The following is a 14,695-nucleotide window of genomic DNA, read 5'->3' as shown; positions in this document are numbered from 1 at the left end:
GGGAGCGGGGCGGGAGGGAGCGGCCGGGCGCTGCCAGGCGCCGAGGTGATTGGCAGGGCGCTCGCGGCGCCGCCTCCTCCTCCTCGGCCACCGCCCCTCCCGGCTCTAAGCACAGCAGCGCGCGCCACTCGCCCGCGGGCGTCGCGGCCCGCCCGCCCTTGGGGCATCCAGCGCCCTCGGGGGCCACCCAAGTCCAGGAGCTGTTAGCGAAGCCCGAGCCCAAGAGGCGCAGGCACAAAGTGGTCTCCGGCGCGGCCCACCCCGCGCCCTCTGCTCCGTCTTCCTCCAGGCACAAGCCCAGCACTCGCGGGCCCGGCGCCGCCTCCCCCGCGGCGTTCCCCAGGCAGAGCGCGGCCAGCACCCAGCCCAGCCGACCCGCCGCCGCCATCGCCCGCTGCCCCCTCTCAGCCTCCCGCGCAACCTATCCCTCTCGCCCGCGCTGCCGCCTCCCCGGCCAATCGTTGTCGGCCGTTGAGAGCGCTCGGCCAATAGGCAGCGGGCGGGGGCGGGCCTGGGGTCGTACTAGGCTGCGCCGGGGAGTAAACAAGCGGAGCGGGGCTGGGGCGTGGAGCTGTCGGTCGGGTCGGCCGCGGCTCCGGGGGTCTGGTGTCCCCCGTCCTCGAAGTGGCGCATGAAGTGTAGGGACATGGGAAGGCTGTCGGCTTCGTGGGAAAGGGCCGCGGGAGCCGGAGAGGTTTTGGCCCACTGACCTGCAGAGCCAAAAGGGCCGAATTAGACCCCTGGAGTGACTGGCGTCCCAAAACTAAAAAGTTAGGTCCGGGGACGTCGAGACCGGCTCCCGCCTTGGAGGAATGGGGTCCGGACGGGGACGCTCCAGCACACGCGCAAGGCACGCATAGCTGGCTGGATCCTCGCTTTGCTTCGTGTAATTAGTATTTTCCGGGAGAGGAGTGCAGCTCAGCCTCGGTGAGGGTGCTGGGTTGCGCCCGAACCACACACGCAGGATTTCTGGATGGGATTTTCTGTCTGGGATTTCTGGATGTGCTAACTCCTCCTGGGGAGGAGGATTTCTCAGGACCAACCGGAGCTATTCAGGAAGGTCCTCCCTGTGGTTATTTTAGAAAACTGTGTGGCGTGTTCCTGACTGTTGGGTGTGATCTGTGATTGGAAGGAAATAGGCCAACTACTAACAAGGCTTTTCTGAAGGTGTCGGGATCACATGGTTTCTCTGTTTTTCTCTACATTTTTAATGTTTTCCAAACTTCTGGCGCAAAGTAGACTTTAAGACTTCATATATATGTCATTCAAAAGGATATTTAATCCCAGCACTCTGGGAGACTGAAGCAGAAAGATAACAAGTTTAGCCCAGCCTGGGCACTGTAGGAGGACTGTTTTAAAAACAAAATAATTTCTGCCGGAGGTGGTAGCACATGTCTGTAATCCCAGCACTCGGGAGACTGAGGCAGGAAGACTGCCACCAGTTCGAGGCCACCCTTAACTACACAGAGATCCTGTCTCAACGCCGCCCCAATTTGTTTTGTTTCGTTTTGTTTTTTTCCAGTACCGGGAATCAAACTCACGACCTCGCGCTTGCCAGGCAAGCGCTGTGCCGCTGAGCTAAATCCCCAGCCGCCCCATTTTTTTTAAGTCTGAGGATACAGCTTGATGTGAAGGCCCTGGGTTCAATCACCAATACCGAGGGGGAAAAAAAGTGTGCTTTGCTCACAAGTAGAACGTGTGGAAGATAATGTGCAAAAATGGGTAACCCCTTGGCAAATGACCGAAGGGAAAAATATCTTGTGAAAAACTCTTTAAAAGGTGATAAGCTGGTCTTTTCTGCCGTATAAACTCAGGCAGCAACCAGGTCAACTGCACCCTCATGCTCTTCAGATTTCATCTGGATGCTGTCTCCCTCTGGAAAACTACAGAGTAAAGGACCATCGGGAGAGAGCCCGGCCTCTCTATTGAATTGGCGTGCCTCTTTTGAAGGAAAAAATGTGTAAGCTTTATACTGAACTCTGCCCCTTCCGTTTGGTTCTTGCCTTTGTCTCTGAGTCTAAATAAAATGCTGAGGGTGACACAGAAGGGATGAAGTGCCCAAAATGAGCCATACACCTGAAGAGTCATGCCAGCCAACAGCAGACCCAGAGAACAGGAAGGAGAGGCTCAGCATGGGTTTAGACAAGGCTTCCACCTTTGACGAGGGTCTGTATGATGTTTTGTTTCTTGAGACAGGATCTCGGTATGTATTCCAAGCTGGCCTTGAACTCACAGTGCATCCTCGGCTGGGCTCAAACTCAGTGATCTTCCTGCCTCAGCCTCCCAAACACTAGGGTTATAGTTGTGCACCACCAGTCTCGGTTGAAATATTTACTTCTGAGCTACTGGGTGTGATCTCACTGGCTAACTCCTGCTTATCCCTAGGTGCCTGTTCCTCCAAGTGATCTTCCTTACCTTGTTGACTAGGTTGGGTCAAGCTGGAGATTTAGCTCAGCAGCACAGCGCCTGCCTGGCAAGTGCAAGGCCGTGAGTTCGATTCCGGGTACCGGAAAAAAACAAAAACAAAACAAAAACAAAAAAACTTGGTTGGGTCAAGGTTATGGGAACATAACTCAGCACCCAATGCCTGAACAGGTACTCCCCGCGTTGACTGCCTGCCATGTACCCGGTGCTGTTCTAGTGCGGGGACTGTGTTGGAAATGAGATAAAGTCTTTGCTTAGATTCTAGTGCTGAAACAACAGAAAATACACAAGTCTATATTTTAGCACCTAGCAACTAGTGCTATCGAGAAAAGGCCAGGTAAGAAACCACAGAAGCGCTGGAGAATGAACAAGAGGCAACCACGTGCTTCCAAGCAATAGGGTCTGACTGTGGCATCAAATCTGTTCATCCTTCAGCCCTGAAGAGGGAAGGGGCCGATTTGCTGTCTCGGGTCCCTGCTGGCCAAAGGTTATGGCACTGTTTCCAGGACTCCTGCGGGTGGCAGCAAAATACACGTGCTGCCTGCCAGTGGCCGCTACTTCCCAGCTACTGCAACGACAATCTTGATTATATATATTTTGTCAGTTGCGGTTCTGCTTACATTTCGCTGCTAAGTGGTCTCAGAATACTTCATTACCCCCGTCCTGTCACAAAATGACAGCCAGCCACGGTCACATCTGTCTCCACCAGACAGTGAGTACGAACGGAACTCAAACGCACAAACTGCAGACTCACGGAAATTTATACATATTTCATTTTTTATTACCAATCAAAAATAAATTCCATGTATTGTTTAGCAAATATTATCATTGTTTTGTGACAAAAGACACAAGAGTCATAACAAGAAAACTCCCCGAGAGTCAAACTCATAACAATGCCAAAATAAATCACAAAAATATACAAATTAAAATCCTATGCAAAATAAATAGGAGTCATTTGCTCCGGTGGCTGTGACTTGCCTACCCATTCGGATGCCATTTACAAAGGTCCCCCTTAGCCAGGAAGACACGAGCAGCGGGCCAGGTCCAGGGTACGGCTCAGCCCAGGAACCCAAGGTTGGAACAGGAAGTGAACTGTACTGAGAGGAGTAAGTCATTGGACCAGTAATATTTGGAAATAATCATGACCCTCTGGAAGAAGTGATTCTAAGTGGGGGAGGGAGGAGGCGGGACTGTCCGTTGGTAGTGAATGCGTGTGCAAAGAGGTAGCTGTGGGAGTGTGCACGCCTGCTCCTCTGCCTCACACACCCACCAGGTTCGGACCGGCGTGGGTTCCACCAGGCACTCAGGACTCTCAGGACTACGGCCCCGCCAGCTCCTGTGGGACTCAGAAGAAGTTGCTCTTGTGGAAAGCGAAGGCTTCCTGAGGGATCTCGGCTGCTGTCACTTCCTGGTGCGCGAGCATGCACGGCACCATCCCCTGCTCTCCAGGGTCTCAGCTGGTCTGGCCAAGGGCAGGCGTACTCAGGCATCCCCTGTCCCAGGAGTCAGGGTTCTCTGGGCACCTGGAGAGCAGAGCTCTTGGGGTGACAGGACTCCCCTGGCTGAGGAAAGGAGCCACTTGGGCAGAAGCCCACAGGATCCCCCTGGCCTGGGCTGCACCCCAGCGCCCTATAGCACAAGCCTGGCGCCCCACAGTGAGCCTCCGTAAGTGCAGACAAAGGTACCTGGAGAAGATTTTACTCAGGCGGAGTGGGGTGCATTTTCCACCCGGCTTCACCCTGGGGTCATGGCACACCGGCTGCACCCCTCTGTCTGGAGCCCTCCTTTCCCGGGCTCCATGAAGAGGGTTAGGAGCTCAGTTGTGCTTCTGGCCGCCACCGAGGAAAAGGGGTGAAAAGGGCGGGCTGAGGTGGCTTCTAACATGTCCTCCCATCCCCAGCCCTCAGGAGGGACTGGGGCTTGGCTAAGGACCAGGGGGTCTGTGTGCGGCTCCGTGGCTCCATCGAGCCTCAGCTCCTTGTGGGGGTGGGTGAAGCGGGCAGCAGCAGCTGCTAACAGTGCAGACGCCTACAACCAAATTCATCCCAGAAACCGCAAGGCGTACCCCAGACAGGTCACCCCGATCCCGACGCCCTCCCCTTGGAGGGGGACGGCTTTGGTACAGTGAGGGCAGGGCGTGGGGAGAAGGTAACCAGAGACCCTGCTTGACATGTGAGTCCAGAGGGGCAATGGGCAGGGGCTCCCCAGGGGGTCAGTGCAGGCTTCTGGGAGCTTCTTGGTCTAGAGGGTTCTCAGTCCCTGATCACAGCTACCCAGGCCTTGGTGATGCCATGTGGTCCCTGGCCTCCTCCCAGGAGCCAGCTGCCCCCTCGGGCACCGGGCCCTGCTGCAGAAGGGTGGGCTCCCAGGCGGGGACACAGGCTGCAGGGTCGTAGCTGAGAGCAAATTATGGCTATTGCTTCCTGGAGTGAGGAATGCTCCCCCTTCTGAAGTTTGTTTTGGAAAAAAATTATCTTACATAAAGTTCCTTAACCCTGTCTTCCCTTCCCAAAATGATACTTAAAAAGAGGAGCAATGCGCCCAGGTTAGAAATTGTCTCTGAAAAACAGCCTTTGCTCACGGAGCTGTCCCACGGCCACACTGGCCCGGGGCTGGGCAGCCGCCACCTCCAAGCCATCTGGAGGTTCCTGCAGGGGCCGTCAGCTGTTCAGTCACAGGACTTCTAGCTGCACCCCTTCTAGCCTGACAAGTTCCCTCTTGATGTGGGCCCGCTGGGAGGCCCCCACGGGGCTGGCGGGGGGCCCCGGGCCCTCCTGTCAGACGGCGTTGTCCGGAGAGGCTCTGTGTAGCAAGGAATTGCGTTCGTTGAGAAGAGTCGTGGTCTCATCCACCATGGGCAGCTCAGGCTTCTCGGAGGAGTTCTCCACGCACGAGGTGCAGCCGTCCAGGGGAAACTGAGGGCTGTTCTCCATGCGGGAGGCCAGCAGCCCGTTCTGATACTGCTGCCGAGTGATCTGCAGGGGGGCAGTGCTGAGTATGTGGGGGCTCTCACACCCAGCCTGCTGTGCAGCCTGACAGGTGGGGCCCCCAGAAACCTTAGAAAGAGCATGGTAAACCACGCATGCCTGTAATCCCAGCACTCAGGAGGCTGAGGCAGGAGGACTGCTGTGAGTTCAAGGCCAGCCTGGGCTCCATAGTGAGTTGAAGCTGGCCTGAACTATCTAGTGAGACCCTACCTCAAAAAAAAGAGCAAGGAGCACGCTAGCCTGAGGGAGGCCAGGGCAGCTCACCTTGATGTACTGCAGGTCTGTGAGTGCCCGGACACTGAAGTCGGAGACGTACTGGCCCAGGACACAGGTAGTCAGCTGGTTGCTGCTGCCCGTCAGCGCGGTGGTAGGGGACGTGTCAGTGCCATGGTCGGGGTAGCTGAGGGAGGCTGAGCGGCTGAGCGAGGTGGGATGGGCCGGGGAGCGGTCTGTGGAGACAGCGGAGTCCTTCAGGCCGGAAGCCCGCTGGTGCCCATGCCAGCCTCCTGCCTGGCTTCCGCCCTGCATGTGGCGACCCTCCCAGAAGCAGAACATGGTTCTCAGGGACACGGAGCAGCACATGGAAGCTCTGCCTGCACAAGGTCTCACCTCTTCAGAGCCGATGATTAGTGTGTTTAAGTGTCGAGCGACAAGGATTAAACGGCCACCAAATCCAACCAAGCAACCAGAAAGATAAACTAAAGACACAGACAACACCTGGCTATAAAACCCCTCATTTGACCCCAACAAGTCATCAGTCATGGGTGGCACGGTGATTACCCTCACGTGACAGACAAGCCCCTCTCCTGGTCTCAAGGGGCAGACACTGTACACCTAAAAAAAACTTACTGAAAGAAGAGTGTACCGTCCGCACTGTCGCCTGTGGCAACCCCTACACCTGTCGCACGCTACGATGTCCAAGGGTGAGGAACTCAGCCTCTGCCGTTGGGTCTGCAACAGGCCCTCTCACGGCACCCCAGGGGTCCCCGTCATGCAGCAGCAACCAGGATGGGGGCAGCGCAGCCTGTCCTGAGCTTCACAGGATGGTGCCTCAAGCTCAGAGGAAGACGCAGAAAGGGGCCGGGGACAGAACACAGTGGCTCAGGTTTGAGAACTCAGAACAATGAAGTGCACAGGGACGCTAACTGTGGGCCACAAGGGCTGGTCTACACCAACAGGAAGTGCATCAAGCCGATGTGCTTTAGGGAATGACAGGATTACTAACGAACTACTAAATCAGCTACGCTAACAAGCAGCCCTGCGGAGATGGCCAAGGGACTGCCCCAGCGGCTCAGTGAGCTCTGCAGCTTTTAGCCACAAGACGCTGAAATGAGTAACTTTATCTGGTGCCTGACTAATGCTTTTCCTTTCGTTTATGAAATCTGGCAAACAGTCTGGCTGTTCTATGACTGGGCTGTGGGTGCCCCAACAAGAAGTAGAGGATTATTAGACGGGTTGGTGAAAGTTCCTAACTTAGTGGCTCCACTCACTGGGCTCTAGAAGGAAAGATACGAACAACAAAACCACAGATATTAGGGGTGTCACGTGGCAGTTCACATTAATTGCTTCAAGGATGGGATACATGTCGTTAGGCTTACACTCTGGGAACAGGAAATGGGTTGACTGATTTACTTGTTTTGTTTTGCAGTGCTGGGGACTGCAGCCAGGGCTTCCCATATGCAGAGAAAGTGCCCAGCTGCTAAGTCACGCTCCCAACCCCGGGGAACTAGAATTTAAAACCAACGCAATGGGCTGGGGATATAGCTCAGTGGCACAGTGCTTGCCTGGCAAGTGCGAGGTCATGAGTTCAATTCCTGTGACAGAAAAAAAAAAAACCTGACACAATGAGTGAGCTGGAGGCCCTAGAAAAAAGATATAGCAAAATATTGTCTCTGAGTAATGAAATTAAGGTGCTTTTTAATTTTCTCAAGAGTTTTGTTTCCCCAGTTTTCCAAATAACCTGTTACTTTTATGATTAAAACAAAGAATAAATATTTTAAAAGTAGGGTTATTTTACTTGACCTTATTTCTGATAATATCCACAGGGTTACTTTTTTTTCTTTTTCTTTTTTCTTTCTTTTCTCTTTTAGAGACAGAGTTTCACTATGCAGTTCAGACTGGCCTTGAACTCACTTTATAGTCCAGGCTGGCTTTGAACTCACAGCAATCCTCCTGCTTCAGCTTCCCAAGCGCTGGGATTACAGGTATGCGCCAACATGCCTGGCAAGGGCATAATCTTAAACAAAGAAAAATATTTTTACATAAAGTTTTTTTAAAGTCATGGCATTCTCTGTAATAGAGCTACCTCCAACAAATACTCATAAAACAGAGTATCAGTAAGGGAAGGCGCACTGCTCAGTGGAACACTGCGTGCTCTGACGAGGAAGTTTATGGAAAGCGTGTCCATTCCTGTAGCACGTAAAAACGCCAGGGTATCAACCCTTGATGCACAGACTCCTGGCCACCATGAAACAAGAAGCAGGGAGTCTGCAGTCACACTAGTGGGGTCTGAAAAGGGCAGCGGGTGAATTCTTCTAAAATTACCTTTATATTTATTATTTTTTAAAAAGAAGGTTAAAATAGTACAGTGTAATCTGCAACATTAAGAAGAGTGGCACATGCCTATAATCCCAGCACTCTTGGAGGCTGAGGCAAGAGGATCCCAAGTTGGAGCCCACCCTGGGCAACTTAGTGAAACTGTCTCAAAATCAAGAAGGGGTTAAGGGTTCAGGAGCTTTGGGCCTGGGTTCAATCTCCCGTACTACAGGAAAAAGAAAAACTCAACTGTGCAAAGATGAACTGGGAGAGCCAGGCATAGTGGCACACGCCTGTAATCCCAGCACTGAGAGGCTGAGGGAGGAGGATTGCCTCAGGTTCAAGGCCAGCCTGGGCTACACGGTGAGTTCAGGGGCAGCCTGAACTATACAATAAGACCCTGTCTCAAAAACGAAACAAACAAACAAAAAAGATGAACTGGGAGACTACTGACAGGTGATGGGTTTTAGAGCTGTCGGCCTGAGGACCTCAAAGACACTCTGGACCAAGGCAGAGCACACCAGTGCAGGCCACAGTGTGACCACGGACCCTCTGCACTGTGGAGAATGCAGGAGCCCGGCCAGCCTCAACCTGAACGTGTCGGCCCACACCGTTCCCTGGCGTGACAGGTGGCAGGAGTGGGACCCAGCCCAGGTCAAAAACAGCATGGTCATGTGCCCTAAGGCCGCTCTGCACTTGTAATAGAGAAAAAATAAAATCCTAAAAGTCGAGCTCTAACTACTCCTGCGACATCAGCTGTCACTTACTGCTCCCCACGGTGCTATGAGGCGGGTCCGTCCAGTGTTGACTCCGGGGAAGGAGACTGAGACAGGAGGAGTAGGGCCTTGTCTCTGGGGCTGCACCTCCATCTGCCCTCCCTGCTTCACAGGGACACACAGATCCCAGCCACACTAGGAGCAGGCAGGAAGGGGTTAGGACGCTGATGCCATGATGTGCTCGTGCCAGGGCTGGCAGGTGGCTGGGCCAGGGGTTCTGACGAGCTGGCTTTCATCTCCTGCATTCCCCTCCTGTCCTCCGGGTGTTGGCCTGCCTGCCTGCCTGCCTGCCTGGGGGCTGCACATGTCCACACCTCCTCCAGGACTGAAGGACCTCTGGGTAAGCCCTTCCAGAACTCAGCAACACACCAGAAAACTGGGCCCTAGTCCAAACGGACACACCAATCATGCCAGCCCCCAACCATACCCAGTGGGAGGGGCGAGGTTAATGTGGCCGCAGTGCATGGCTCGGACGACAGGTGGCAGTGTCAGCTTCCCCAGCATGCCTGTTACCTGCGAGCCAGGACAGCAGGGAGTTCCGCTTGCCAGGCGGACACCCGACCTGGGTGGGAGGCGCTGGAGCAGAAGAGGAAGAGGTCAGGGGCCTGGGCGGGGTCTGAGGCAGGACTTGGCCACAGGATAAGGACACAGCCACCCTTGCGCAGGGTGGGACAGGTGCAGTCACCGCCCCTCCCAGCCATCCCTGCAAAGGGCATCTGAGAGCCTGGGGTGCAGGGACAGGGCCCAGGCCTCAGGCAGGGCTCCGAAGCAGCACTGGGGCACATCTTTCCCCCAAAGCCCTTCCACACCAGATGCCCCGGCTGCACAGCCAGGGTGCTCTCAGGGGGGGCAGGCAAGTCCTCCCTGCAGGAGGGCTCTGGACAACATCCACAGGTTCCATCGGGAGCCACAGCCGACCCCACCAGGCTCTTCCAGGCAGAGGTGGGGAGCACAGCATGGAAGCTCAAGGTGCCCTGGCCGCCCTCCTGGGGCCCTTCTGGTCAAGGGACAGTGACAGACTGGGCACAGGGAAAGCTCAGGACCTGCAGCCAGCACCCCCCACCCTGGGCAAGCACCAAAGGGGCTCTGTTCTCCCTCTCGGGTGGCAGGCCCACAGCAGGTCCGGCCGGCTGGTACCACTGAGCCTCCCGCACTGCAGGGCCAGAGGCCGCTGCGCCCCCTCCCAGTCCCTTCCACAGGCCTTGATGGAGCCCAGTCCCCTTGTGGTTGGCCCCCAAGGCAAATGGCTGAGCCCCGGACCCAAAATCACCTGGACTGCACCAAGGCAGGCAGGCAGGCTGTGGCCCAGCTCCCAGCCTCCTGCCCTGTCCCAGCCCCTGGGGACACCTCATCTCAACAAGCACCACCGCCTGCTTTCCACTTCCCTTCACGGCCAGAAGCCAGCAACCCGAGTCGGTGCAGGCGCTGCCTGAGGCAGCCGGCCCCACCTCAGGACCCGCCGCCCCTGCTGCCGAGACTTTACTCAAATCCCATCTGCCTCTGGACCGGGGCCGTGGGGCCATGACCATGCTCCTGCAGGCCCCTCCTCTAGGCCTGGCTCTGACTCTCAGCCACCTCCCTCCTCCCAGACACCAGACTCCCCTCACTCTGGCAGAGCAGAGGACTCACCCGGGGGTGCTGAGGACAGGGCCATGGTCCCGTAGTAGGAGAAGGCACCGGTCTCGAACTTCATGTTCTCCTTCCCCGCCTCCACTTCCACCTTGCCCTGCAAGGACACGGGCAGGGTTACAGGCAGGTGATAGCCGGGTGGGAGGGGGGAGGCCAGGCGGGCGCGAGGCTGGCGGCACCTGCAGGATGAGCACGAAGTAGTCGGCCGGCTTGTTCCGCGTGTACAGGTAATGCCGTGCGCAATATTTGTTGTGCTCGTCGAACTTCAGCTCCTGAATGACGTCGGGGTACTTGAGCAGCCGCAGCAGGATCTTCTCCGACATCAGCGAGGGGCTGAACTGGGGCACCTCTGCAGGAGGGAGAGGGGACTTCACTCAGGCCCTGGCGGCCACCCTGGGCTGCGGGAGCTGTCCCCAAGGGGGCGCCTGCCTCTCTGACAGGGTGGCTCTGGCCACAGAGACCTAAATCCACGCCTGCCTGGACGTGGAGCACAGCACTCTACGGTCCTGTGACCTCCAGCAAGCGGCTTGACCTGCCCCAGGTCCTCATCTGTAAAAGGGGTTGGGAACTTCACAGGGTGGATGTGGGTTAGTGGCCGGATGCGTTCTAGGTGTGTGGAAAGTGCTTAGCAGGTGTCTCTGTAATTATGCCCACAGCACCTCATCAACATCAATGTCCCCACAGGTCAGCAACTGGAAGTGCCACACCTGCAGCAGATGAGGGCTAGGACTGGCCTGGGCAAGAAGGAGTCAGCAAGTGTAGTTTTCTTTTTTCTTTTTTTTAGGTCCTTTTGAGACAAGGTCTCGCTATGCAGTTCAGGCTGGCCTTGAGCTCACTTTGTAGGCCAGGCTGGTCTTGGACCTCACAACAATCCTCCTGCCTCAGCCTCCCAAGTGCTGGGATTACAGGCGTGCACCACCACGCCCGGCTTTTTTTTTTTTTTTTGGAGACAAGGTCTCACTACGTAGTTCAGGCTGGCCTTGAACTCACTATGGAGTCTAGGCTGGCCTCCAACTTGCAGTGATCCTCCTGCCTCAGCCTCCAGAGTGCTGGGATTACAGCTGTGCAGTACCATGCCTGGCTCAGTAGGTGTTTTTCTAAACTGTGACTCAGGTTTCTCTCTGGGGGATCTTGGAATTGCGGGGGGAAGAGAGAAATGTCTTTGATACATAGATCCATTCTTGCAAGAGGCAGGACACATGCAGAGGGGAGGGTAGCAGAGAGAGATGCCATGGACCCGGGCTCTGCAGGTCAGTGAGGATGGCCGGTGCGTGCTGTGCCTCGCAAGCCCTTTCTCCCTACTTGTCCACACTGGGGATGGGCTTGGGGTGCTCAGGAACCCCCTGTGTTCCTAGTGCCACCTGCCTTTCTCTTTTTCTCTTTCTGTTGTTGAGACAAGACCTTGCTATATAGACCAGGATGGCCTTAACTTGTGGCAATCCTGCCTCAGCCTCCTGACTGCTAAGATTACAGGTGTGCACCACCACACTCAGCGAGTCCCAGCAAATATTTTCAAAACCAGCTTGTCCACCCCCAGAAGTTCACACCAGCAGCCCATGACAGCAAGCACATAGCTAGGGGAACCCAGAGAGCAGCGTCTGGACCCTTTCCCTGGGAGGAAGCTCCCGAGGCCCAGTCTTCTCCTCCTGGATGTCTGGCCAGCAACAGCAGGTCCTCCTCTGCTTCTTACCTGTGGACAGGAAGCGGTGAGCGGCCAGGAGGAGCTGGGGGGAAATTTTGACCTTGAGTTCATTGTCAGCGTCCTTGAAGGCAGAGAAGTCACGCTTGTTCTTGTTGGAAGACACCCGTTTCCGACTTCTGTTGTCAGCTGCAAGAGCAAGGGCTGGACCTGAGGACATGGTCCCTGAGGAGAGGAACAGCCTAGAAGCTGCCCCCAGCTCTCAGCTCGGTCCGGGGGCATGATGGGACAACGGTGGCCTCCTCTCCCACCTTCCTGCCCTGCACTCAGGGCCACTGCAATTCCGACCGGAGCCGGAGAGGGATCCGGGTGGAGAGAGGGCAGAACTCACTGTACATGTCTGACTCGTCCAGGATCTCGCACTTGATGATCTCCTCGATGACGTCCTCCAGGGTGACCAGGCCCAGCACCTCGTAGAAGGGGTCGCCCTCGCCCTCGTTGTTCACCTTCTGCACGATGGCCAGGTGCGACTTCCCTGTGGGACAATGCACAGAGTTAGAGGGGGGCCGGGCAGAAGACCCCTTCACGGAAACGGCATGCCTTTAGGGTCACGAGTCATCAGGGTGGAGTCGGGTGGCTTTTATCCTCTTCCCGTATTCTGGTGTTTCTGCTGCGAACAGACTGCTATTATCAAAGGGAGACCCAGAGTATTTTCAAAGGCGTATCCCTGGCACCACGTGTTTAAAGAGGATGCCAACGGCAGGGTCCCCATGGCTCTTGGGGAGGGGGCAGACCCACGCTGCAAGGGCACAGGAGCCCTGGGTCCGGAATATGTGCGAAGTGTGATCATAAAATACGGTGCATGTTTACATCTTCTAAAAAATGTCTTACAGGAGAGGACACATTGCCACGAATCCCCCTCAGAATCCTCTCTCACGCTGAACGCATTCATCCCATCGTGCTTGCCACTGTCTGAAGCACTTCCAGAAGTCCTCTTTCACGAGTGTCTCTAGTTGTGCCATCACAGCTGCCTGGATGTGCTGAACCGATCCAAAGCAGTTCCCTTTCGTGGCCGCTTTGACTTTCGGGAAGAGCTGGAGGTCACACAGTGCCCAGTCTGATAAAGGAGGAGGATGAGGGTGCCACCGGTGTGCTTACCAGCTGCCTTTCAGCAGATGGCACTGGGCAGCTGCATCCAATCCATTTTTTTTTAAATTTTACCTTCTAAGGCCCCTCACGAAAAAGAACTTCCAGAGCTGCTTCAGAAAGTGGCAAGAACCATGGGGGAAGGTGGCCCGAAGCAAGGAGTATCCTGAGGGGGATGGGCAGTAGTGTCTCTTATTGTAATACATTTTCAAATTTAAACACACCCTCTTTGCTTGTTTTCTGGCCAGGCTTTGTGTGTGCCAGCTGAACGGAAGGCCCAGCGCCGTGCACCCCGGGGTCTTGGGCCATGCGACTCAGTCCCTTCACACAGCTGCCAGACAAGTTCCCCGCATGGCGGGGGTCCCACACTGCCCACACCAGGGGCTCTCGGTTCCCAAGGTCCCTAGCAAATGAGCCCACAGGGTCAGGCTGCAGGCAGAGCCCGTAACTACAGGGGCCCCTGACCCTGTGGCCAGGGAAAGCTGGAGGCTGAGCAGGCCAGGACCCCTGCAGAAGCTGTCTTTTGGCCCTGCTCTGGAGAGCCTCCGGCCCCAGAAGCAACAACAGAGGACAGCCAAGCAGGTACCGACCAGACTGCGCCCTGAACGAGGGGACACAGGCAAGAGCCCTGAGGGTGGGGCGACAGTCACAGCGGGTCTCCGGCATGGCCTCCCCCTCCCAAGCTAAGGCTCAGGGATGGCTCTAAGGGCCAGAGCTCATTCGATACCCTCTTGGGAGAGTGGTCCTACAGATCCTTCCAGCCACAGAGCCACCAACCCCAGGACCCCAAGGAGGACAGAGCGTGCTTTCTGCGAAAAGCAAAACTGTCCCCTGCACAGACCATATGAGAGGACAAGGACTGACTGTGAGGTCACTCACACACGTGTCAGCCACCAAGACACACACAGGTACCTCTGCACCTGCTGGAGGCCGCCACACAGGCGTCTCCTCAGAGACAGCTGGGGAGCCAGGGAGACCTGTCAGCAGACAGACAAGGAGTGAAAGGCGGCTTCTGCACCTTCCAGGCCGGCATGCCCTAAAAACCCTTTCGGTGATGCCCATGTTGGGAGGAGAGCAGGGAAAGCACAGGTCAGGAAGCCGGCTGTGCAGGGTGTCTTAAGATCAGAGCCCCTCCCCCCAAAACAAAAGATCAGAGCCCCTAATTTTGGACTTAGAAATTCTTTTGAGTGTGTGTGTGTGTGTATGTGTGACATAGGAACTGAACCCAACCCTTTGCACTGTGCTACAACTCTAGCCCCTCGCTTTTTAAACTATTTTGTACTTTGAACCAGGGGCTTGCTAAGTCACTAAGTTGTGCGGGCAGGCTGGGTTTGAACATGCAATGGATCCCCCTGCCTCAGCCTCTCAAGAGCGCTATGATTACAGGTGTGTGCCACCACACCAAGTATGGACTTGGCAATTCTATTAGGAATTTCTCCTACACAACTACTGCAAAAGTACAAAGACACAAGGGCTGGGCACGGTGGTCATGTCTGGAATCCCAGCACATGGAAGGCAGGAGGATTGCTTCAAATTTGAGGCCAGCCTGAACTGCACAG

General features: G+C 55.7%; 2 protein-coding genes across 8 annotated transcripts in view; both read right to left on the bottom strand.

Moving 5' to 3' along the window:
• Cnnm3 (cyclin and CBS domain divalent metal cation transport mediator 3) overlaps positions 1 to 424 on the bottom strand; it is a gene marked incomplete in the record, with an annotated part of 13,678 nt that extends 13,254 nt beyond the window's left edge. The window contains 1 exon segment of the mRNA XM_013522745.1: positions 76 to 424. Within this exon segment, the coding sequence (XP_013378199.1) occupies positions 76 to 388 (313 nt within the window).
• Positions 425 to 3,183: 2,759 nt separating this feature from the next.
• Cnnm4 (cyclin and CBS domain divalent metal cation transport mediator 4) overlaps positions 3,184 to 14,695 on the bottom strand; it is a gene marked incomplete at its 5' end in the record, with an annotated part of 45,825 nt that continues 34,313 nt past the window's right edge. Inside the window, 8 exon segments of one of the 7 annotated variants that reach the window (XM_013522740.1) lie at positions 3,184 to 5,399; positions 5,676 to 5,860; positions 8,714 to 8,857; positions 9,236 to 9,298; positions 10,352 to 10,448; positions 10,531 to 10,700; positions 12,042 to 12,179; positions 12,382 to 12,525. In XM_013522740.1, coding sequence (XP_013378194.1) covers positions 5,202 to 5,399; positions 5,676 to 5,860; positions 8,714 to 8,857; positions 9,236 to 9,298; positions 10,352 to 10,448; positions 10,531 to 10,700; positions 12,042 to 12,179; positions 12,382 to 12,525 — 1,139 coding nt within the window. 7 annotated transcript variants of the gene reach the window in all.

Source organism: Chinchilla lanigera, unplaced genomic scaffold, assembly GCF_000276665.1.
Source record: "Chinchilla lanigera isolate Chin_1 unplaced genomic scaffold, ChiLan1.0 scaffold00069, whole genome shotgun sequence".
Classification (NCBI taxonomy): domain Eukaryota; kingdom Metazoa; phylum Chordata; class Mammalia; order Rodentia; family Chinchillidae; genus Chinchilla; species Chinchilla lanigera.
The sequence above is the reverse complement of the archived record's forward strand: the minus strand, read 5'-3'. Positions and strand labels throughout refer to the sequence as shown.